A 23,523-nucleotide genomic window follows, 5' to 3' on the forward strand; every position below is an offset into this window, starting at 1 on the left:
ATAAATTGCGGGATAAACATAAAATATATACAGTGCTGTAGTGGTACACTGGTTTAATTAATTAACATGCTGCATCGCATTTCAAGATACAGATACTCTGTATTTAAACTATATGTTGAGAATAAGATTATTCAAAGTAATTTTTCATGTAAATAAATGTCTGTTTAGTCACTATCTATCGCTGAATGAGGTAACACGATGGTGATTGAGCCTATGGCCCACTGATGAAAGCCTTTGCATTTGCAGTATTACAGACTGGGTGAAAAAATTAACAAAAAGCAGCGCCCAGTTAGTGACGCGTTTTCCATCACCCAGCAGTGGTTGGTCTGCCAGAGAGGTTAGGCGGCTGCTTTTCTGGTCTCTGCAAGCGAGTAAACACTAATCTACTATGGCTGAACAAACAAAGAAAAGATCGATGACTACAGATACAACTACAGGCAAACAGTCTAAAAAGGAAAGCGACCTTCAGCGAGGTAAATCAAGAGTTACAACTTGAGCCAACCGTGGACGTCACACATACAACACTGTCTGGATATTTGGGAAGTGTGCTCCCGCAATTAATGTTTATCTCCATAGGTGCCGCCAAAGAGAACGAAACAGACCTTCGAGATTACAACTTTAAAGGGGAATAGCAGTCATTTTAACATATAACACGCTAGGGGCGCCGGTTTAGCTCAGCAGTTAAACTGCATGTCCCGTATACAGAGGCTACAGCCCTCGATGCGGTGGCCACGGGTTCGACTCCCACCCTCGGCCTTTGCCGCATATCATCCCCACTCTCTCTTCCCGCGTTTCCGACACTATCCACTGTCCTCTCTCTATCAATAAAGGCATTAAAGGCCAAAAAAAAACATTTAGAAAGGTGGTCATGTTACTCGAAGTATTTTTACATTTTAAAGAATGAGGGCTGTAGATATTCAATTTGTTTTCACCATGTCAACACTAAACTAAGAAGTATCTTTGTAGCATAGTTCACACGTACCATACACTTCAATTTTTGTCCATTAACATTAAATCAAACTGAGTGAGATGTTCTTTCATGTGTGCAGTTTTGTCTCAATGCCACATACACCGTCCTGCTAATGTAAACGCGCTTAATTTGTATTAAACCCCTGCCGAAAATAGTCCCTTCTAAACGCACTATTTCCTGCTGTTTGAATAGCGTGCCCAGCTGAATCTTCTCACTGTATTTTTGGTAAATATAGGACTCCCTACTTGTGAGGCATTTTCAACTTCAGTTGGAAGGACAGGTTTTGGGACCGCGTGCCACGCAGGAACCAGCTGGGGAAGGAAAGCTCTGAGAGACGGACTAACACATTTTTGTTTTTGGTCTTTCCGTGGGATTTGTCCAGTCTATTTATTCAGATTCATATTTCTTATTAAATTAATCAAAGCGTGATGAGACCCAGCTGTTGCAGCGGCATGCTTATTCCAACTGAGGTTCTCTTTTGAAAGCTATGATCTCTCTCTCTTACACGCACAGTATACATCGCCTTCACCTCATAATCTCCCCCCCTTTACCGCTTGCTCTATTTTCTCTACCTACAGTATTTATATGTCTTTCCCATGCTCTTCTCTCCCTCAGTCTAACTTCTTTTTCTCTGGGGAAAAGGCACAAGACGTAGCTCTGCTTCAAATAATTTATTTGCTCCTTCATCCGCTTCTCCTCTAGAGGCCTTTTGCCAAGCTGCCAAAAGGGAATATAGTCTCAAGTCACCTTACTGGTTAATTGAAGGTGAGAGGAAAAAGAAAAAGCTCTCTCATTGGGTCATCATGTGGATGGTTCTTGGAATGAAGAGATAAAACTGCAGATTGCATAAAGGAAGGCAAAGTCATTGCTCTTACTCTCCATCAGCTCCTGGAAATAGCCAGCCTTTGTCATGTCGTCAAGTGAGGTATTCCTTATTCATGGAGCGTGTTAATGTTTTATTTCCCAGCAGAAGAAGAAAAAGAAGAACCAGGAGCGAGGGAGGGAGGGAGAAATTATTCACCCATATTTCATAAATACAGATTAAGGTACCAGCTGGTGCCAGCTCTCCGATTTTTCCACCTCAAAAATTGAGCATTATCTTTGTCGAGAAATCTCCCTCAGATCAACCCGGCTCGCAGCGGCAGATTAGCCGACGGGAGGAGGTTTTCCGCTCTGAACATGATAGAATGTTTACCAGCTAGTCTGCTCTAAAAACATCGCTAATTGCCTGCTTGTGCATCTAACTCACGTGTCTGCCTGTAGGACAAAGAAGAGAGACTTTGGCAGAAAGGCAGACAGAAAGATGGAGCTACAGGCGGAGAGGGCGGAGGGAGCTACACTTTTTTTTTGTGTAGCACTCTTTGAATGTTTCTGACTCGGTGAATTATTCATCACTGGTAATTGTGATGTGAGCTTTGGCCTTGGCTTTTTAGTGCCGACTGGCTGCTTTCGGCACTCCAAAAAAATCATCTCCCAGTTCGACTGGAGAGAGCTGTCACGGCCGACTTTTGTCAACCTGACACACTCGCTACGTGTTAATGAATTAGGAATGAACATCTCTCGGCTTCAGCTACTGTCACATACGCACACACAATGTTTACCCATGAGCGTAAACACAGCGACCGACAAACACGCGTGTACACCTGTGCCGCTGTCACACCTGTCGGAGCTGCTTTTCATTAACAGAAAGAAGACGGAGCGAGTGAGACAGCAGTTTGCAGGGTGGGATCTGTTAGCCTCTGTGGGTCTAGTTGGGCTTTCAATTCACGTTCAAAGGCAGCGGCTGTCTGACTCGCTCTCTCATGGCTGGTGGGCGTAGGTACTTAGAACTGAGGGATTCTGACACTGTGACTATCCCTGCAAGTGTGCATGTTTCTATTCACAGTGCTCATGTGCGTCTGTGTGTGTGTGTGCTGCTTGTTTGGAGTGTGTGATGTAGCCGAGCTGTGGGCTTTCTGGGGCCACCACAGCTCCTCGTACTCTGCTTTGTGACAGAGAGGGAGAGGCACGATCTCAAACAGCTTCGTGCTTTTATTCTGGAGTGGAGCAGAGAGCTACTAAAGCAGCAGAGTCATGAAAGAGCCTCTGATTAAACCGCCTGCAATCTGAGCCCAGAAAACCAGTGACACCAATTCCTCTGGAGCAGTTTATGGATTCTTTAAAAACATGAATTAAAGTGGATATTCATTGAATTACAGATTTTTATTTGGCAGAAGAACAAGCCATCCATTTTTCATTTTACGCCAGAACATTGTCAGTCATACTGAACCCGGGCGGGTATTGAATCCTGATATGATTGTTCTTTTATGTGGTTGGAAATGTGTCAAAGCACAAAGCATCCAAACTATTAAGTAGAGATGAAACGGCTGAAACTGTTTCAAAGCAAAAAGGCCCCCAAATGAAACGACCTTCAAATGTCAATATCTGCTGGTTTTCTTCGTCTTCTTTGTTAACAAACTGCTTTTTAGGTTTCAGTCTGCTGGACAGAAATTTATCATTGAAATGAAAACTATGAAAACTGCATAATTCCGTGTTTTTCCAGAATCACATTTTTAAAAAGGACGCCTCTTAAACGGGTCGTTCAGACCAGCTGCAGGTTTCTATGTAGAACCTTGCTTTAGCTGAAATCGACCAATTGTCATTCACCTCAGGCTGCCTTCTTGCACGAGCTTGAAGTTAAGTTGTTGTCAAGATTTCAACTTGCCATCCTGACACCTCCTGGCTCGTACATATAAGGCCGAATAACTGATCCTAGAGGGGCTACACGGTCGCTCCAAATACTGTCAGCCAATTGTGGCTAAGTTCTAACCTTTGAATGGCAAAACAGCTTGTTCATTTCAGGAGGAAGGTAGAGAGGCTCCGAATAATAATTAAATTAGAATATGTAAACAATTTTTAAGACGAAACAAACTTTACCAACTTGAGTCAAAACCCATTAGAATTATAGGAAATTGATTGCATATCTAAAATATGTCACCTTTAACTTTATTGTAGCTGAAACGAGCTAATCCAACAACCGTGTGACGAGTGGTATTGATGGCGGAGAATTCAAAACCTAGCCTGGCCGTAGAGAGAGGGATTCTCACCTCCAGTATAACAGACAGGTATAGGTATGTTTAAATAAATATCCCTTTCACAGTACAGCTCGCTCAGAGAGCTGAATGTCTGTTCTACCATGACCAAATTATTATTTGTTTATTTTGCAAGGTGTAGGAAGGCAGTGTTGGTGTTATAAAAGGCATGTTTATGTTTAAATAAATATATCTTTTCAAGTAAATTTGTCTCTCGTTGTATTGGTATGTCGTCTTGTGGACATATTGCGCAAAAATAGATATTCGAATAGTTTGAACCTGTGTGTTTTTTTAGAACAAACAATCGAACGTCATTTAAAACATTGTCAGATGAGGCTGATGGGAGCCGGGATGTCATTACTGCTGATACGTGATTGGTCACTATTACTCGGACTTGCCTTCCCGGAAATCCACGTCCCTGCCATCAAATTTGATCATTATTTGTCAGTACTATTAGACCTATTCTATGAAAATCCTGTAGAACCTGATGGAGGAGATATGGTGTGTGTGTGATGCCGTGTATGCCTTCATAAGCTCTTTGAATGATCTGAGTGTGTGGCTATATGACGTGTGTGTGTGTGTGTGTGTGTGTGTGTGTGAGCCTCCGTTCTCAGGTGTGTGTGCCCGCTCCAGTATCAGTAGAGTATCATATGACCAGGTACAGGGTTCAGTTACCCGTGTGCCTCTGATGGCAGGCTGTAATGAGGCCATTAGATCCTGGTAATAGCTTGTAGGACCAGTCAACCGAGAGAAAAGCCGAGGGGATCGGCTTGCAGCGAGCTTTACCGGCCCTTCGTCTCACTCCTCGCTCACAAGAGCCCCAAATTTTTACCTCCATTGTCCCCATTTTCTACCGCTCACTTCAGTCCTTTCAACTAACTCGCTCAATTTACCCTCAGCTCTTTTTATCCCCCTCCCTCCTCTTTCCAATCCAAGTCGTCTTATTGGCTCCCCTCTTTATCTTCACAGTTCATCCACACAGAAAGCAGTACACGTTGTTTTTCCTCAGATTGTCCCTGTTTATTTTTCATAGCTCTTTATCGCTCTCAATAAATGTAAAGCTGACTTTTTTTACTCACCTCAATTCATCTCTTTTTCCTCTGTGTCTATTCGTATCTCCTCCCCTGTCTTTCCATTTTCTCATCCATTTTTTGTGATTAAAGCAAAGCTGTCAATTCATATGTAAAGTGCTTTCGGTTATCATAATGTTACTCTCTCAAATGGTAATAGAAAAAACGAGAACCAGAGAATCAGTCAGAAAAAGGTGCACCAAAAGAGCTGCAAGTTGCATGTGTAGACAAGTAATGACTGAGGGTTTTCATATTACCTCCGAGAGAACAGTCAGACTCTTTCATCTCATTCACCTTTTTGCTGTGTCATCCTCTAAAGCGTCCTGCTCAAAGTGGTAAACGCTTGCAGATGGTCGAGGTGTCACCTAGCCAAGCAGTTTCAGTCTTCACACAGCAGTGCTGTGACCGGGCTGCAGCAGACCCATCTGCTTCAGCACTCTATAGCAGCAATCCAGGATAATAAACACGGGAGAATCTGAAATATAAAAGGTGAAAACAAAGTGCTTTCTTAGGTCTTTGCTTTTACTATGAGCACAAACAGTGAGTCACGCAGATTGGGTCATTTAAAACACTAAAAACACACAGTATAACACAGTAAAAGTGCATTTGCTATCAGTGGAAAAATACATCAATGGAATCGGCCCCTTAAACGACTTCAGCAGAACGTTGTCGAACAGGTTTTTAATGTTTTTTTAATAACTTTAATCAAATCCGAGCGCTCCTGCTGCAGTGATGAACACAGGGTAAACAACAGTCTCCAGATGAGACAAGGAAAGGAAAATATCCTGTGAATATTAGCTCTGCTCTTTCCCCAGACATCCCCATAACGCAGCCGTCTGACCTACTTTTCATTAGGACTTTGTTTTGATAGAAAGACTTTAGCTGGTAATTGCCGGGTAATTCTTTTACGTCGGCTTCTGGGGAAGGAAAATAGAATTTAATTCACGGATCATTAAATTGAACGCAGCTGAGAAACTGAGTATTGATTGTGACTGTTGGAAAGGTTTATAAAATATTAATTTTAGTGCAAAATCTCTGTTTATACAGAGCTGAGCTCGTGAAGCGTGTCTGAGACTATTACTGTCATTTGTTCTCTTTGCTTTAAATAAATATTATTAAGTATCTTGTAACTTGTGCAGTGCTTTTTTTATTTATTGAAGCTACTGGTTACAAACTATATTCACTAAATCGTCACAATATTAAGTGATTTAAGTAAGACATAGTGTCTTTGAAGGGAGACAGATCTTATGGCTCCCTTTCCTTTTCCTCTTTTTTTCAGGGGGCGAAATAATCACTCGTATAATGATTATAATGAAGATTTGGATCAGATTCGAACTTAGACATCCCACCAATATAATTTCAATTCACATGTGTGGACTAGGTTAAGCAGCACTAAATTACTCGACCTGCATTATAAACATTAGAGAAGGTACGTGATTCCGCTGCACGTGACCTAGTATAGCGGAGTTGCAGCTGAAAAAAGCTGCCTGTGGCAATTCGTCAAAAAAGGGAGTGGATCGAGGGCGGGCAGTGAAATTTGGGCACAACTATAAAAAGAACCTACGACTCGTTTCCCGTCGTTCTCACCAAGAAGCTGTTCAAAAGAATCGGATTGTTCGCGAACGTCACAACACTAGTAAGATATTGAAAGAAGAAATTGGACCTTTACCTTGAAATACATATCAATATTTCATAAGAGGTGAGTGATGTCATTGTTGTTACGTCCAAAAGCTGCAGTGACAGGTTCATTTTTTTCCTTCTCTTTTTGCCAACAACTTGAAAAAATGACAAAGATCAATTAAAAAAACAAAACATTTTTTTATGGAAAATCATGCCACCCATATCTCACTTAAAGAATAATCACCATGTTTATTTAGCACTTTGTAGGCGAGCACAGCTTGGCCTGATATACTGTATGTATAATGAGTCATCTTCTGCCGAATCTCCACAATGGAGGTGGCAAGTGAAAAGTTAGCACAAGACAGAGGGCCACAGTAGCTTCATTTAGTTACAGAGGCTACAGTCCTCGACGCAGCAGCCGCATGTTCGACTGTCGCCCTCGGCCCTTTGCTGCATGTCATCCCCCACTCTGTTCTCCCCGTGTCCTGTCTCTCTTCAGCTGTCCTGTGAATAAAGGCAAAATGCAAAATTAAAAATCCTGAAATTTTACTTCATGGAATAACAATGAAAAAGCTGCTTGCATTACTGTATATGTTGAATCACTATATTATATTACTAAGGCTGGGACAGGTATTCAACCAGAAAAATGTCCATGCTTTTCTCCCCAAACACATTTTACATTTCTAATTAACATTTATGTAAACAAGTAATCTCATTGAGACACAGGGTCTCAATCATAAGGCCTGGAATTTCACCTACCTACCCCACCTGTAATTTATTCTGGTGACAGTCTACAATGTTGAGTGCAACAGACCTCAACAAAGAGGCGTTCGCGAGGACAGCTACGTATTCTCATCCTGTTTTCAACAGCTGCTGTAACTACGACAACCACAGACGCATCCGGCTGAAAGTCACCAGTTAACATTGTCACTCTTTGAACCAAAACACCGGTCTCTGTTGTTTACTGTAACTGCTGCTGCAAGTTAGGCGCTCCTGACATGCTGTTGGTTGGTGGCTGTTAGTTTTGCTTGATTTGATATGCAGCGCAGAGTTTTCTGCGGGCGGAGCGTGCATTTTTGACGTCACTATTGTCGTCAATTAATTATTTAATTGTGGGAAGCCAAAATCGTGACTGGGATTAATATTCGAATAATTGTGCAGCCATAATTCAGGAATCAATGCTCAGCTTAGTGGAACGTTTGTTGTTATAATTTGGAACGTCATCAGTGGGTCAAGAGGTTGACCAGGATAGGTAGCTGGCAGAGTATAAAGCTTTTTTCCCACAGGTCAAAAAAACCGTGAACACCGGGCTTTTTTGCTGAATGGGAAAGGCTACAATCGGCATTCAGACCCGGGTCTATGACTCTGCAGTAGACCCAGGGTAATTATCGCCTCGGCTCCGATTGGCATTGATGGGAACACAAAACCCGTGTCCACACACTAATCTCCGCCCCCTTTCTGGCGTGATGCTATGCTCCGTCAGTAACTTCTGCGACTCCTTGTCATCTCAGCTACAAATTCTGCCTGTCTCCATCCGAGTAGCGCTCGAACATCGTTCCAAATTTGTCGGCACCGAGTTTGATAAACAGACTGAATGAGTAATGGATACAATAAAGACCTAAACACCGTAACATCTTCACTGTTTACTAACCCTGTCTCCGGTGCGTCAGATGGTGACGCAGCAGAAAAGAGACCGACATGAGTATACTTCACTGGCAATGGGAAAAGAGACAATTGGCATCTATAAGTAGGTCTTTCCGGGTCTGAAAAACCCACGTTAACACGCTAATTTCAGTAGGAAAGGGGAATTACTAAAGTACACTTCGGAGGCATATTCACATGACTTTCTCTCAGACACATCTGCTTTCCTACGGCTCCAAACCACGGGTATCTTTTTAAATGTGAAGGGAGCATTTTCAATCTAAAACAGGTCTTGAGTTTACTAACACACAGGTCAGTAATTGTCATCATCATCATCATCATCACCTCTACGCCCACAACTTGGCCTCCTCCTAATGAGCCTCGCTGTTTGCTTTATCTCTTCCACCAGTTGTCCCCAGCCCCTCCTCGCCCTCTGGCTTCACAATGGCAGCGTGGCCTTTAGCGATAAAACCTGCTTCCTTGTCCTCACTTACAGCCTGCTTTTCTAGCAGCGACACACGCCCCTCCCATCTCCCCCGTCGCCAGCCTTTGAGGTAAATGTCAGCTAATTAAGGGTTACACGATCGACCTTTTTCACCCCCACCTGAGCCTGTGCCGCAGGTTGTCTCCGAGAAACACATATGCACACGCAGGCAGGCACACACAAACACAGGTCGGCGCGGCCTTTGATATGCTAAATACTGGTGGGCTCCTACAGGGCGTTGGACTCAATTAGAGGAGACACTCGCTGTCTGACACTGAGGATGCACAATGAGTCAGCTGTCAGCAGAGACGACCATAAAGATGATATGTGTGTGTTACTGAGCTGCTGTCATCATGCTGTTGTGATTCATACACACATGACTGTCCTTTTGAATGCCCCAATGTCCTTCAGTTGTTATGTTTGTAACTACGCCCATTTTATTGTCTCAAAAATATGCATGATTTGTTATTTTGTCCGACAACAGAAGGTCATTTTAAATTCAGTCTTGTTTTTGGAGTCGCTTACTGAAATCCCCTGCTGGCCTGATTAGAAATCAAGTCAAAAACACACACTCGAATGCGAAGACAGAGCCCGTTCACGTCGCCATCTCTGCTAATTTACACACAATTTACTTCTCAAATGCCTTCATTCTGTAATGTTCCAATCTCAGGGTGTGGTAATTCTGCAAATGAATGCTGCATTTGATCGTAAAGCACAAATGAAACATTGGAGAAGAGCTCTGAATATTGAATATCGTCACTCCAGTTCAAAGCGTCTTTTAAGAGCGAGAGACGCTCCAGAGACGAGAGAACAGAGAGAAGCTGAAGACACGCTGTACCCTTACACTCATTCAGTCTGCAGCTACACACATGCATCAACAACTGTTGAGATGGAAAAAAAACACTCACATGCCTTACGTGTTTGTTTCTGTGTTTGAGTAGGCAATGATGGACGCCTCCTCAAACACAGGACAAAGACTTTTCTTAATAACATATGCACCTCTTCTGAGTGGAATATAAAATGAAAAACATAGAGTCAAGGACACATAAAGATCAGTGAAAATGAGAATAAAGGGATGAATAATGTTGCTTTGAGTTGAAATGAATGGCCGGCAGGGACGTCATTGGACCCTGAGCTGTTCTTTGAAGTGGCTGATTGTCACCAGGGACCTTGGTTCGTCACTTGTGGCGCCGTGGAACAAGTTGCTCTGAAATCTGTCATTAAAATCTAATCTACTCTCTATTAATTCACTTTGTATGGTTCCCGTACATCGCAGAGTATTTAACAGGCCATCCCCAGTGCAAGGCTTTTTAAGAAAAGAAAGGGTGATGCATAAAGGAGAGCATTTATCAACACACGAGTGAAATCAGCAGAACAGAAAGAACATTAGTAGCTGAATATAAAATGGTAAATGTCATTCTTTCGCAAAAATACAGAAATAGAAATCATCAAAACACCTTCTGGGCTGACTATTGACTCATTTATCTGGCAAGGACAACATCAAATGATGTTGATTTGTGTTTAAGCTGTTTTTCTACGAGAAAGGGAAAATGATTCAAGGTCATTTTAGAAACTACACTGATGTAAAAATATAGCCTGTAATCACTGCGCTCATTCATGTATAATCTGCCCTGTGTATTATATTCAATGTCATTTATTTTACTTATAAAATCTCTTTACAGCAGTTTAACATTTAAAACACCAGATCTAATGAATCTTGTTGTGTGCAGGTAGTTTTCAGTTTCCAAGGACAGGTTCTGCTTTAGTGTAAGTGTTGCTTCTATAGATGCCATTTTGATTTATGGGGTTTTAAAAGATACACTGAACAAAAATATAAACGCGTATATATATATATATATATATATATATATATACATATAATATAAACAATTCCTGGAAGCTGAAAACATCCGAGTTCTTGTATGGCCATTATACTCACCGGACATGTCACCCATTGAGCATGTTTGGGATGCTCCGGATCGGCGTATACGACGGCGTGTTCCAGTTCCTGCCAATATCCAGCAGCTTGGCACAGCCATTGAAGAGGAGTGGACCAACATCCCACAGGCCACAATCAACAACCTGATCAAGTAAATGGTGGTCACACCAGATACTGACTGGTTTTCTGACCCCCCCGGACCCCCCCCAATACAGTAAAACTGCACATTTTAGAGTGTCCTTTTATTGTGGCCAGCCTAAGGCACACCTGTGCAATAATCATGCTGTCTAATCAGCATCTTGATATGCCACACCTGTGAGGTGGATGGATTATCTCGACAAAGGAGAAGTGCTCACTGACACAGATTTAGACACATTTGTGAACAATATTTGAGAGAAATAGGCCTTTTGTGTACATAGAAAAAGTCTTAGATGTTTGAGTTCAGCTCATGAAAAATGGGAGCAAAAACAAAAGTGTTGCGTTTATATTTTTGTTCAGTGTATAATCTTGAAAATTTTAATTTAAATAAATGTCTGTTAAGTCACTATCTTTTGCCGAACACAATGATTGAGCCTATGGCCCACTGACGAAAGCCTGTGCATTTGAAGTATTACAGACTGGGTGTCTGGTGGCCACTTTTGCGGAAACAGAGAGAGTAGGCGGAGCTAAGCGGCTGCTTTTCCGGTCTCTGCAAGTAAACAGTAATCTACTATGGCTGAACAAACAAAGAAAAGATCGATGACTACAGATACATCTTTAAAAATAAGTGAAAATCCAAAGAAAAAGAAACAAATTTGAAGCTCAGATGAAGGCAATCAAGAGTTACAACCGGAGCCAACTGTAGACGTCTAGTTATCTAGGAAGTGTACTCCCGCAATTGCCGTTTATTGCCATAAGGTGCCGCCAAAGAGAACGAAACTGAGATCTTCAAGATTATTCCTTTAAAGAAAAAGCTAAATTTAGGTGCAGAAGATCAAACATCTTGCTGCTTTAAAATGTGAGAAAAACAGAAAATGCGAAAGGATGATGGGAAACAAGGAGAGGCCTTGTTTCGTTAAAGAGCCTAAAGTCTCCACCTGTTCCTCTTCTCAGGTGTCTGAGCTGCTCCCACAGCTTAACCTGCTGTCCCTGCTTAAACCTTACAGTATTAGATATTCATTTGTTTTCCTCAAACAGCTTGGTGCAACATTAAAGTTTCGATCCAGGTATTATATGTCCTCTTTTTGAGTCACCAAACCCAAATGATTTAGCACAACAATGAGTCATCTTACTTTACATTCACTTCCTGGAAGCTTTTACAAATGATGATCTGTGCAAGTACTTCTGGGTTTTCTCTGACACACACAGGATTGTGTGACTTCAGCAACAAAAAACAGGTGTGTTTAGGAATGAGTAGAAGAGCTGTGTAATATAATAAGAGCAGTGTAACCTGCCTGGCTGGACAAACAAAGAGAAGAGTGCCACCTACAGAAACACAAACGTCATGAGCAGTAAATAAGACGTCAGTAGCACCCACACTGTTTTATGTGCAGGTGAGCTGTGGGAAGAGGGGAGCTGAACACAAAAGCACTGTGAGCCTAGAACTAAAGAGGTAACAACAAACTAAAATCAAGCATCTTGCAGATTACTTCTTTAAAGTACATTTTTAAATCGTGAATTTTAACAGTCCAAATGTGTGATGATGAAAAGCGTCACCTCAGTCTGACATCACTGGTCTTTCTAAGTGTTGCAAATTCCTCTGACAGGTCTAATCGGGTCACTTTATTTCAAGTTCAAAAGTTGAATCTGTGTCTAATCTGAGTTCAAATTTAAGGCCTGATGCATGACGTTGACGGCAGCAGCTAACCAGCCTCTACCGACTTAAATGAGTGTTTTAGGAAACTGCCTCCTGTGTTGAAGTCATGCTTATGAAAGGGAAACAAACACCTTGCATCTCTCCACCCCTTATTTTAACTAATGGGGCTGCTAACCCTGGTGTCGAATGTCAAAGTGATTTTGCAAGCTGATTGTGCAACAAATAACTTATTCTTATCATGTCACACACAGAGAACACACATTGTGATGTACACTACTTACTAGTAAAATCTGTTTTCAGTTGGCGCCCAGTTAGTGACGCGTTTTCCATCACCCAGCAGTGGTTGGTCTGCCAGAGAGGGTAGGCGGAGCTAAGCGGCTGCTTTTCCGCTCTCTGCAAGTGTAGCGAGTAAACAGTAATCTACTATGGCTGAACAAACAAAGAAAAGATGGATGACTACAGATACAACTTCAAACATAAGTGAAAATCCAAAGAAAAAGAAACAAACTCGACGCTCAGATGAAGGCAAACAGTCTAAAAAGGAAAGCGACCGTCAGCGAGGAAAATCAAGAGTTACAACAGGAGCCAACTGTGGACGTCACACATGCGACACTGTCTGGATATCTGGGAGGTGTGCTACTGCAATTATCGTTTATCGACATAGGTGGCGCCAAAGAGAACGAAACTGAGATCTTCGAGATTGCTTCTTCAAAATCGAAAAGCGTGAAGGCCAGCGCAGACTGGCTGATCTTATCACCGTGGTACTTTAATATAAAATCACATAATACTCTACAAACAAACACACACTAAGACTCCACTGGGCTTCTTTGTGTTGGATTACGGGACGTTTAAGCTTGATACATAATAGGAAAGCTTTGTTTAAGGTAACAACTAATTATACCAAACTGGCCTTTTCTCGTTATGACTGTATTCTCCTTAAAGCCACATTTGCCTCATTTCACGTGTGCTTGTTCTCCGAGCAATGTTTGAATAGAACAGAAAAACAATCTGATCCTGATTTCATCCGCTACCCATATGCACACAGACAAACACTAATCCTGCTGTTCTGTGTTTTTCTTCCAGAGACATCAAACCTGACAACATACTACTGGATGAACACGGTAAGATCCCGTCTTTAATTCGATTTTTAATTCAGTCATATGGATATGTAGCTCAGGAATCCAAAAAGATATCACCAGGTTTTCTGTTTGTTTACATGATAACAAAATTTGACTTCACTCACGTAGACCTTACACGACTTGGCGCCCCAAATTCAAGACTTAACTGCTAATGACTCAGGATTTAAGGAACCCCTGGGAGCACTTCTGCACAGATCAAAGGAGTTGAAAGGCTCAGAGGCAGGTTTCACAGACAGGCCTTCAAGCATAAGTGAAAATACCTCCTACCTAATTTTAACAAAATGCGACAGATAAAATTTAATGTGCATTTTTATTTTCTGTCCACTATGACATTTTCACAGGGTGCTTCTTTTCTTGTCTTTGAACTATGTGATGAAATAAGAGGTGATGTAATAAGAGGGCTGGGTTGATATTCATCACACCTCCTCTCTGCTGTGAGAGAAGATCCTGTCCTGAATGATTGATTAAAAGGCATCATAGGATTTGGTGTGTCCGTCAGTTTCACACAAATATTTATGCACACATTAACACACATATACTGATAAAAGAGGCAGAGGGGGTGGTGTGTGTGTGTGTGTCAGAAGGAGGGGGAATACTGTAAATCAAAGCCACATAAAGAGACTGTAAATTCTTCATCAATATGTTAAATATTAAAGTACTTCAGGTTATGATCCATCCTGGAGAAACACAGGCGTACTAAAAATATAGCGCCATATGCATGACTGTAGTATCATTTCAGCCACTTAAAACTGTATATGGCTTGTCCTGGAATGAAGAGCACAACTTGACCTGTTAATTAAAGAAGCCCTGTCAACCTCACAGTGATGACAAGACTCCAGGAAGTTACGCCTATTTTCCACAGGGTCCGTGTCCGCCGTGTTCTGCGTGCGCCGCAACCTCCGTAGTTGATCGCGCCCACTCTAGGCAATGCTCGTGTTTCCACAGCACGCAATGTGTTCCGTCTCCGATGCGTCCCAGAAGCATCTCTCCGCCCTGCTCCGTTAATAATAATAATAAGCGCAGAGTCTATTTTTGACGGAGACCGCTTTAAGCACTCATCAAGCTAAACACAGCAGATCGTTCCAAACAGGAAGTCAGACATGAAAACACCATGTACAGACTCCCGTTTTTATATCCTATCACCATATCAACATTACGTCATAGCCGGTATCTCGAGGCCAGAATCAATCAGTTGGTCAGAGGATCCCAGAGGTTATTCTACGGCATGGACGACGAGAAGTTTATCTCAGAGGTGCAAGCTGAACTGTTGTTTGTGTGTTGCTCTGTTTTAAAATTGATGTTATCGCGTCATTGATGTTATGAGCTTCAGAAGTGCTGGTAGGAGTATTTTGTGACCTTTGTAACTTTTTATAACTCACCCGTTTTAATTATATTAAGCCTTAAATTATCAGAGCTGGGTCACACAGGTGGATCCTGCTGGCTGTCTGCTCGACGTCAACACAGACACACAGTCACTGAGCTTAACTTCACCTGTTTGTGTTGTTGGAGCCTTTAGGGGATTTTTTCATTCAAAGTTTGGACAAATAATCTCTCTCTGTGGGATATATGGAACTTTATGGCCGTTCAAGAAGTCTGAGCTCCGGCTTTTCAATGAGTTAACTGCTAGTGTTATTGTATTTATATATTTTTAGCACTAAGTAGCAGGGATACTGTGCTCTCCATACCTGGCTTGTTAGCCTGTTCAGTGTTTGTCAAACATTTATTTAATTGTCAGCCAGTGCATATGAGTCAGGTTTGTTGTTGGAGAGATTGGAGAAGACCAGTTATTTTACGTTTTCCTGTATGTATCGTTCACCCGCTGCTATCTCACGGGGCGAGTGAATGGTGAGTCTGATTAATAAACATCTGCAGTCAGTCGCCACCACAAAAAGAATCTCCTCTGTGGGAAACGTGGAGTTAAACTAGCTCATTCACCAGCTGATGGATCAGCCACAGACTGTTTAGCTTTGATACAATCTCATCTAAATTTAGTCACTTCAGGCTCCAGGAAACCAACATGGCGGCGGCCGTCGAGAAACCAATGGGTGACGTCACGGTGGCTACGTCCATTATTTATACAGTCTATGGTAAAGTTCTTAAGTATGATGAAGCATCAGCTTGATATGACTAGACTAAACTAAAAATCATGTCATTAAATCACACCTGGTTTGAGTGATGAAAGAGACAGATTGTAAGAGTACAGTACTATTGCGACCTGAATCCTGATTTAACCGCCCATCTGCTGTATACAGAAAGTACAGCCTATATTAAAATAATCTGAGAATGACCTTAACAAAGTTACTTTAAAGGAGTTGCGCATACAATTAAGAAGAAATTGCATAACACCTTAACAACACCTGCTCTGTGGCAGTAGCATTAAAAGTAGAAGACTATTTGTCCTCAAATTTGGCATGATTGAAATGATCTACGTTTCTACGTTATCTACATTTACAGAACAGGCACAGAGAGTCTCAGTTATGTGTCAGTTTCCTTAAAATGTTTAAACATTTGTAAGTTCTAAAGATGTTTATGTTTGAGCTAATTTGCTCTATTTTGGTATCTCTGTCACTGAATAATTAACAAACTAAGTGTAATGTAGCAGAGTGAAGCCCTAACCATGAAAAAGGGTCCAAATATGTTTGGCCACATAGTGTACACACACACACGCACACAACAGAGACACACGCAACCGTTCAAGTCCAGAGGTCTCAGAGGGCACTGGGCATCTGCTTCAAGGAGCTGAGGAGTTATGTGGGATGGCAGCCCTGCTGTCGCTACAGACCGGAAGGAAACAAAGACAGACAGAAAAAGAGAGAGAACAAGAGGAAGAGGGGTAAGATAGAAAGATAGAAAAGATAAAACAAGGAGCGAGACAAACAGGGAGAGCCACAAGGATAAGACAAGGAGGAGGAAAGTGATGAGCAAACATTTCTGGAGAGAAAGATTTGTCAAAGGAAGGAAAACAGTTTAGACAGAGATAGAGGGAGATATGAGAAGAAGGGAGATAAAGAGGGAGGAGAAAGAGAAGCTGTGTCAGCCTGATTTCCAAGGACACACGCTCACCTGCTCTCTCTCTCTCTCTCAGTATGTTTGCGTGTCCTTTCAAACTCAATAAGCACTTTCCTTCGCCTCATGCATGCTACCCTCACTCTGTTTTTCTGCTCAGACCGGTAGCTTTCCTCCGTATAACACAACATGAGGTGTGAGAGGAGGCGGGGGTGGGGGAGCAGGCTGTTTTGCTTCTGCAAGTCGATTTTGCCAGCTGGAATTGACCCGCTCCTCCTGTGATCCTCTGGGAGCCGCTTCAAATAGAGAAAAACAATTTACTCATGCACGTGCGATGTCGTTTTTTTTTAAACGGCATGGCCCCAGGGTGCTGAGAGGAGCTCGGAGAGGGCCACTGTCTAGGTTATCCACGGTGAGAGGCACGCACACAGACTGAGGTGATATGAGGGGAAACCACGGCTCACTCCTCCTCCTCTCTGAAACAAATACATACTGAAGCATGTTTGCATCATCAATACCTTTGGGAAACGTACAGGATATAATCTCTCCTGATAGGAAATACAAGGCAAAGTCTTCGGGGTAATAAAACCAGTACATTCATATCATAAATTAATAGGTACAAGATATTCCTGCAGGCTTATATGTCGCTAAAAATGCATCAAGTCGCCCTTATGTACATGCAGGGCTTGACATTAACTTTTTTGCTCACCAGCCGACGTGGCACTGAGGCTAGTGCTTTTCCAAAGTTACTAGCCACCCAACATAATCACTAGCCACAATGTTGGGGGGACCACACAGCATGTGGAGTGTTTATACTTTATAGTACCCTACCTGTGTGTGGAAATACGTCATATCTGCTCCTCTCCTCACGTCTGTCTGTGGATGTATGAGTTATGCTTCATAAAGATAGTTCATGGAAAAACAGGGACAGATCGCGACCCTATTAAGTCAGGGGCAGAGCATGAGAGACACACACAGATCGGTGTCCTCACTGCACTGCATGATTATAAACTGCCCACTGCTGGATCACATTATTATAAATTCTAAACTACTCATAGACACACACACTCTGGATCATCTCTCTCTCACCCACGCTGCCTGTCCCTCTCGTCGGTTAGGGATCGTCGCGTTTTAAAATATACTTACTGAAGAAAAATAGAATGCCACCCACCAGAGTGGCTAGTAAGAGTGAGCGAGTTACCCGCCACTGCCCAATTCTACCCGCGTTTGGCGGGTGTTAATGTCAAGCCCTGTGTACATGCATCTGTTTATCTTACTGCCCCTGTCAACTTGCATCTTTGCTTTATAAGGCATCGATCACAATGACAAAAACAGATCCTATTTCGATGTATCGAATTTGTAAGAACCCTTTTTTACCTTTGAGAAAACCTACCTGGTGCTTTCTGCCTCAAGCTGCAGAATTTATATTAATTCATCAAACGCACTAGAGAAACATGTTCCTATAGAAATATTGACTGTAGAAATAATTAACTTAACTAATGCCTTCATTGGCATAACCTTTATGGAGATCATTTCATCGTTAAGATTTGGCACTTACCGTAAAATTCTGCGTATGAGACTCACTTTTAACACTTTTTTTAATCTTAAAAGTGGGCTGCATCCTATATATCGGTGCGACCAATATATATCTTAAAACAGCAAGGAAAACTAACTGCTTGTTGCTAACGCTTCATCACAGACATGCACCGTCATGATCGCCATCGCAGCCGCCACCCTTACAACAATAAATGTTACCGTAGGCTGCCAGCTACCTACTAGCTAGCTAGCGACGGCACCGGTAGGTAGCAGGATTGCAAACTTGACATGGTGAAAACAGATGGTAGCCTGTAATTTGTGTGTTTTCAATGAAAATTAAACTCTATCGGAAGTAACAGTGAGTGTCTTACGCACAGACTGAATTTACTGCTAAGGATGTTAGGGAGTTATTCTGTCTCTGGAGGTACCTATGACCCTAAGCATGACCTCTCAATCCGTATGGGCCTCAGAGGATGTTTCAACATAATCTTACAAATTTGGAAAATTCTACCATAAACCTTATATATAAAGTTCATGTAAAAGTCTTGCATACTTGAATGGCCCGTTAAATCCAGGATGGGACCACCAGTGAGCTCATTAGTGTATCTACAGTATGTGTTACATTGTTGTCATCAGTGGTGTGGGCGTTGTGAGGTAACAGTCAGCAAAGAGAAATTAAAAATAGAAGAGATATGAAGCATGTGACACAACGGAAGGATCAAAGCTCGACAGTTGTGGAGGTAATCCCAGTAAAACGTGTTAGATAACTAAGCTACCAGGAAGCCTGCTGTCCCATTGTTCAGCCTCCACACAGGCCAGCACTCAGGCAGGACACAGTTTGACTTTCAATTATATTTCAGGGCAGTAGATTGTATTTGATTTAAAGAAATGGTCCTGCTTTATAACACGTATTGTTTTAAAAAATTCAAATGTCCTTAATTTTCTTCATCATTTAGTGCACACACAGGATCAGAGCGAGGGAAGTGGACATCTCATACATAGTGCAAAAGCAGCTTAAAATCCAAAGGAAATAATGCAGCAATGAACTGTATTTAAGGCTTTAAAAACCATTAATAAAACATTGCAACAGCTGTTCATTCAGTTGTATTCAGTCCTCTGAAACATAACATGCCAATATGCTTAAAAATAGCACCTTCCTTTGCTATGCCTTTGATAGAAGTTTGGGGTTCAGTTTCTTGCTCAAGGACTCTTTACTTTTTTCACATGCAATCTGGAGAAGCCAGGGATCAAACCGCCAATTATAAATTTAGTGGACAAGCCGCGACCTCTCCTGAGCCACGGCCACCCTCTAAATATTTGCTGAAAATAGATTAAAAAAAGGGTATAAAGTCAATTTCAATCTGGGCTGGCTTGTTATGCAGATTAATTTAAATAGAAAACGTCACAAAGGCTGATTAGCTTTCTCTCCTCCAATGCAGCAAGCATGCTCCTGCCAGTCCCTCTATGGCACTTTGACATAAAAGCACTCTGCCAAGAACAACAATAACACAACATCCACTTTTTATTTATCCCAATTGACCCTACTAGTCAGAAACCATCTCTTAATTACGTCCATTCACGTTCACTCACACCACTATTTTCTATAAGTGAAGGTGCACTGTGACTGTCATGTTTGTGTCCTGTTAGTTTGAAAACCATGTCTACCCTGTTACTGAACCAACTAGAGTCCAAATTACTTCACTGTAGGTTCAAGTAGCAGTTCGCCCTTGGAAAAAGCCACAGTCAGTCAAAGCTGGTGTTCTCTGTAATCGATAGAAGCAATAATATTTGAAATCGGCGCCATAGCTGTGGAGAAAATTGTACAAACAGCTCGTGGTTTCGCCCATTCTACATTCCTACAACACCCAGCGTGCATTGCACCCCTCCCTCTGAAAGGAACGGCCCAGTGAGAGACCCTGGAGTGAAATACTACTGTTTTCGCTGCAGGCAATGGCTCAGAGCTAAAAAATCTTCAGGTCTGAAGTCTACATTTCAAACCTGACGATTTTGAACGACACATGACATCAGAGGCGGGCGTCCTAGATTGAGGAAGTGTAGTTTGGCCTCTGCCAGATGACGCGTTTTACGTAGTCTGGCGGAGGTTTTCCGGGGCCCATTGGATAAGCAGATAGCGTCATTCAAAGGCACAGAATCAAATTGCTTTTTTTCCCCTACCATAATGGCATTAGCTCCCCGTAATAGGATGATAGGACTGAGGTTGAAAATCGGCAAACTGGCCCTTTAAAGAGTTAATTCACACTTAAACGTGTTTTGGAGCTACTTGTATTAATATGGACATTTCATTTTAATTTCATGGTTTGAAAATGGCTCCACACACAGCATCTACTGTTTTAAATCAGTTGTGAACCTTGCAGGCCAATGCTGACATAGATGTGATCGATTGGGAATTATCCTCAATATGAAATCAAAAGAATGTTAACAACAAATGAACCAAAGTTCATCAACCCCTACCCGACACATCAACGCCCGCATCCCATCCCCATCCTCAGCTCTTTGCACACTTTTTAAAATGTGTTATGCAGTTGTTTGGAGTTGGGCTCAGACCCAGGGGTGAATCATACTGAAGCAAACATACGAGTCTAAATCCTCTGCCACTGGCCACTAGAGGCTAAACTTCTCATAACACCTAACTGGAGCAACTAACCAAGCAATGAATCATAACAGCCATCCTCGGAGCTGTTTTGAGCTGATCGCAAAACGACACCTATGTTGAAATGAAAACACATGATTTTAGTTTCTTTCGGCCCCGCAGCTCAAACATTTGATGATAGTCGTCTGTTTCTCCCCGCTGGCTACTTTGTTAAAAACTCCTGTCCTAAATCTGTCTCCTGCGAAGCTGAGAGCGATGAAGACCGAGAGGGAAAAAAGGGAAAAGATAAGCCCGTGACAGAGACAGGAGGGGCCATTAAGTATGAAAACATGACTGTAGCTCAAGCTCCACTTAAAGTTTAAAGTGACGTTTCAGTCCTGCTGCACCTTTGTCACAGTCCTCAGAAAGCCTTAACAATGCTCCCTTTATATCGGCAGAGCGCCAACCCATCTCTCCATTTTGCATCACCACAGCTCTGAATACAGAATGTGAATCGTGCATATTTCAAACTGGAAAGGACACAAAGGGGTAAAGAAGTCAGAGCATAAAGCAGCAGAGAGAAAAGATACAGGGTTTATGCAGGAAAAAGGAAATTAAAACGTGAAAAAGGAGGACCGGGTAGAGGGGGATGGAGGAGAGGAGGGGTGGAATAAAGAAGGTGTACAGAATAAAAAGGTGCGATAATGAAGAGTGACAAAAAATTGAGGGAGGGAGAATTTCCATTATCTTTAAGGCTCAGTATCTTTGTTTATATACATTCACACAGTTTAAGCTGTGTTTTATGTTGGTCTTGTGTTTGCTGGGTTACCGGGGACAACCATTCATCCGAACAATCACTCTGCGGCAAAAACTCTCCTGCTCTGTATTGCTCTCTCACGCAGTATGACACACACACACCTCTCTCTCACACACACACTGTATATTCAGCTCATTAGTGTGGGCTCAGTGTGCATGGCAAAGACTCAGGGCTATCTTGCAGCACAGTGAGACACAGGTCAATGGTTTGACTTTGGGAGGTTGCTGTTAAAACACTTTCGGCCCAGTCACAAAAACACACCTTTAATTCAATCAATAAAGCTGCAGCCAATTTGCATTTGATGCATTTTAATAATATCAATAAGAGTGTTATGACGACTAGAATAAGCAATGGAAATTCAGTGGATTATGTTCTGTATTAAAAGGTCTGAGATCTAACTCTCACATAAGCAGCATACAAAGTAGGACACCTGCTATGTTTAAGCTAGCTGTGGGGAACTTTGAATTGAAAGGAAAAAGCTGAAGCTTCCAGCAGGACCACAGTTACTTATGATGATGTAAACACAGCTGCGTGATTGTGCAGCTCTGTGCCGGCTTAGGTTTTATAGGGCTCACACAAGCGATATATATTAAATGTACATTAAAAACAACCTCTCTTCCACTTTAAGTTTACATAATCTCTCTGTTCTGCAGGGCACGTCCATCTAACAGACTTCAACATCGCAGCCATTGTAAAAGAAGACCTGAAAGCGACGTCCATCGCAGGGACCAAGCCGTACATGGGTAAGGAAATACGTGTTTGGCCAATGCATTACAAGGGGTTCCTCTGAAGGTAAAAGGTTGTAGAGATGTTTCACTCATGAATGATTCATTCAAAAAGGACTAATCCTTAAGTAAATTTAATGATTCGTTCCTGCCGTTCATTAAATTCTCTCTCGCTTGATGTTAACATCCAGAAAAATTGCATCTGACTCTGCTCTGCTCGCGGCTTCCCAATCCCTTCCTTCTTCCTTTTAGAAAACCAGACTGATTGATGTTAGCATGCACTAACAGCCTTTTGGAGGAGGGCTATTTATCAAATGACCATGTCATTGGTTAGGAGAACTATGGAACGTATCACTCGACCGAATGTCTCTCACTTTCACTCACTCACACGTCCACTGAGTGAGACTGGTCCTCGTGCACGATGCGACCCGATTACAAATGAAAGTGGGCGCAAGTATTTCATGCGGGCATACAAAGACAATTCACAGAAGTTTAAACCACTGACAGAACACAAACTAAATTATGTTTATTTATTAAGACATTATAACATCAGAAGGTTGGGCCAAGTAACTGTTTTTTTACAAGAAGACCAGTGAATGCAAAAGGAGCCATCATCGTTCATAAACTAGTGAGAGGAAGCAGTGAGTGAGTCGTTTTAGAGGTTTTACGGGTGTTAACATCAAGCGAGAGAGAATTTAATGAACGACCAGGAATGAATCAATGCATGGAATTGAACGGCTCATTCAATTTACTTAAAGATTAGTTATTTTTGAACGAATCGTTCATGACTCTAACATCTTCTTTGTCTCGGTCTAATGAACTAATCTTGCTGCTGAACGAGATTTGAAGATCCGAATCACTGCAAAGGCCCGTAACTGCCATCTCTGAAAGGTTGATTTATATCTTCAGAAAACATTGAACAAAACTTCAATAAACTCCACAGAGCAGGCTAATATTTGCTACAAATTCCCAAACTGACTGGAGGACATATTCTTCTTTGGCTGTTTGAAGGGCAGTTTTTACTCTTGTTCATTTTTATTGATCCCTCACACGAGGTGAGAAGAGGAAGAAGAAGTGCCAACACCTCATACATTCAACAAACACAGCAAATCTCTCTGTA

General features: G+C 42.0%; 1 protein-coding gene across 1 annotated transcript in view; it reads left to right on the plus strand.

Annotated features, from left to right (window-relative positions):
- The window catches only part of stk32a (serine/threonine kinase 32A), an 84,803-nt gene that overhangs the window by 33,000 nt on the left and 28,280 nt on the right, over positions 1–23,523 (plus strand). Inside the window, exons 5-6 of the mRNA XM_069673738.1 lie at positions 13,674–13,711; positions 22,332–22,421. Coding sequence (XP_069529839.1) covers positions 13,674–13,711; positions 22,332–22,421 — 128 coding nt within the window. The remainder of the gene's footprint in view (positions 1–13,673; positions 13,712–22,331; positions 22,422–23,523) is intronic.

This window comes from Semicossyphus pulcher, unplaced genomic scaffold (assembly GCF_022749685.1).
Source record: "Semicossyphus pulcher isolate SPU_LCO1_2020_fin unplaced genomic scaffold, fSemPul1.0.p SCAF_10, whole genome shotgun sequence".
Taxonomy (NCBI): Eukaryota; Metazoa; Chordata; class Actinopteri; order Labriformes; family Labridae; genus Semicossyphus; species Semicossyphus pulcher.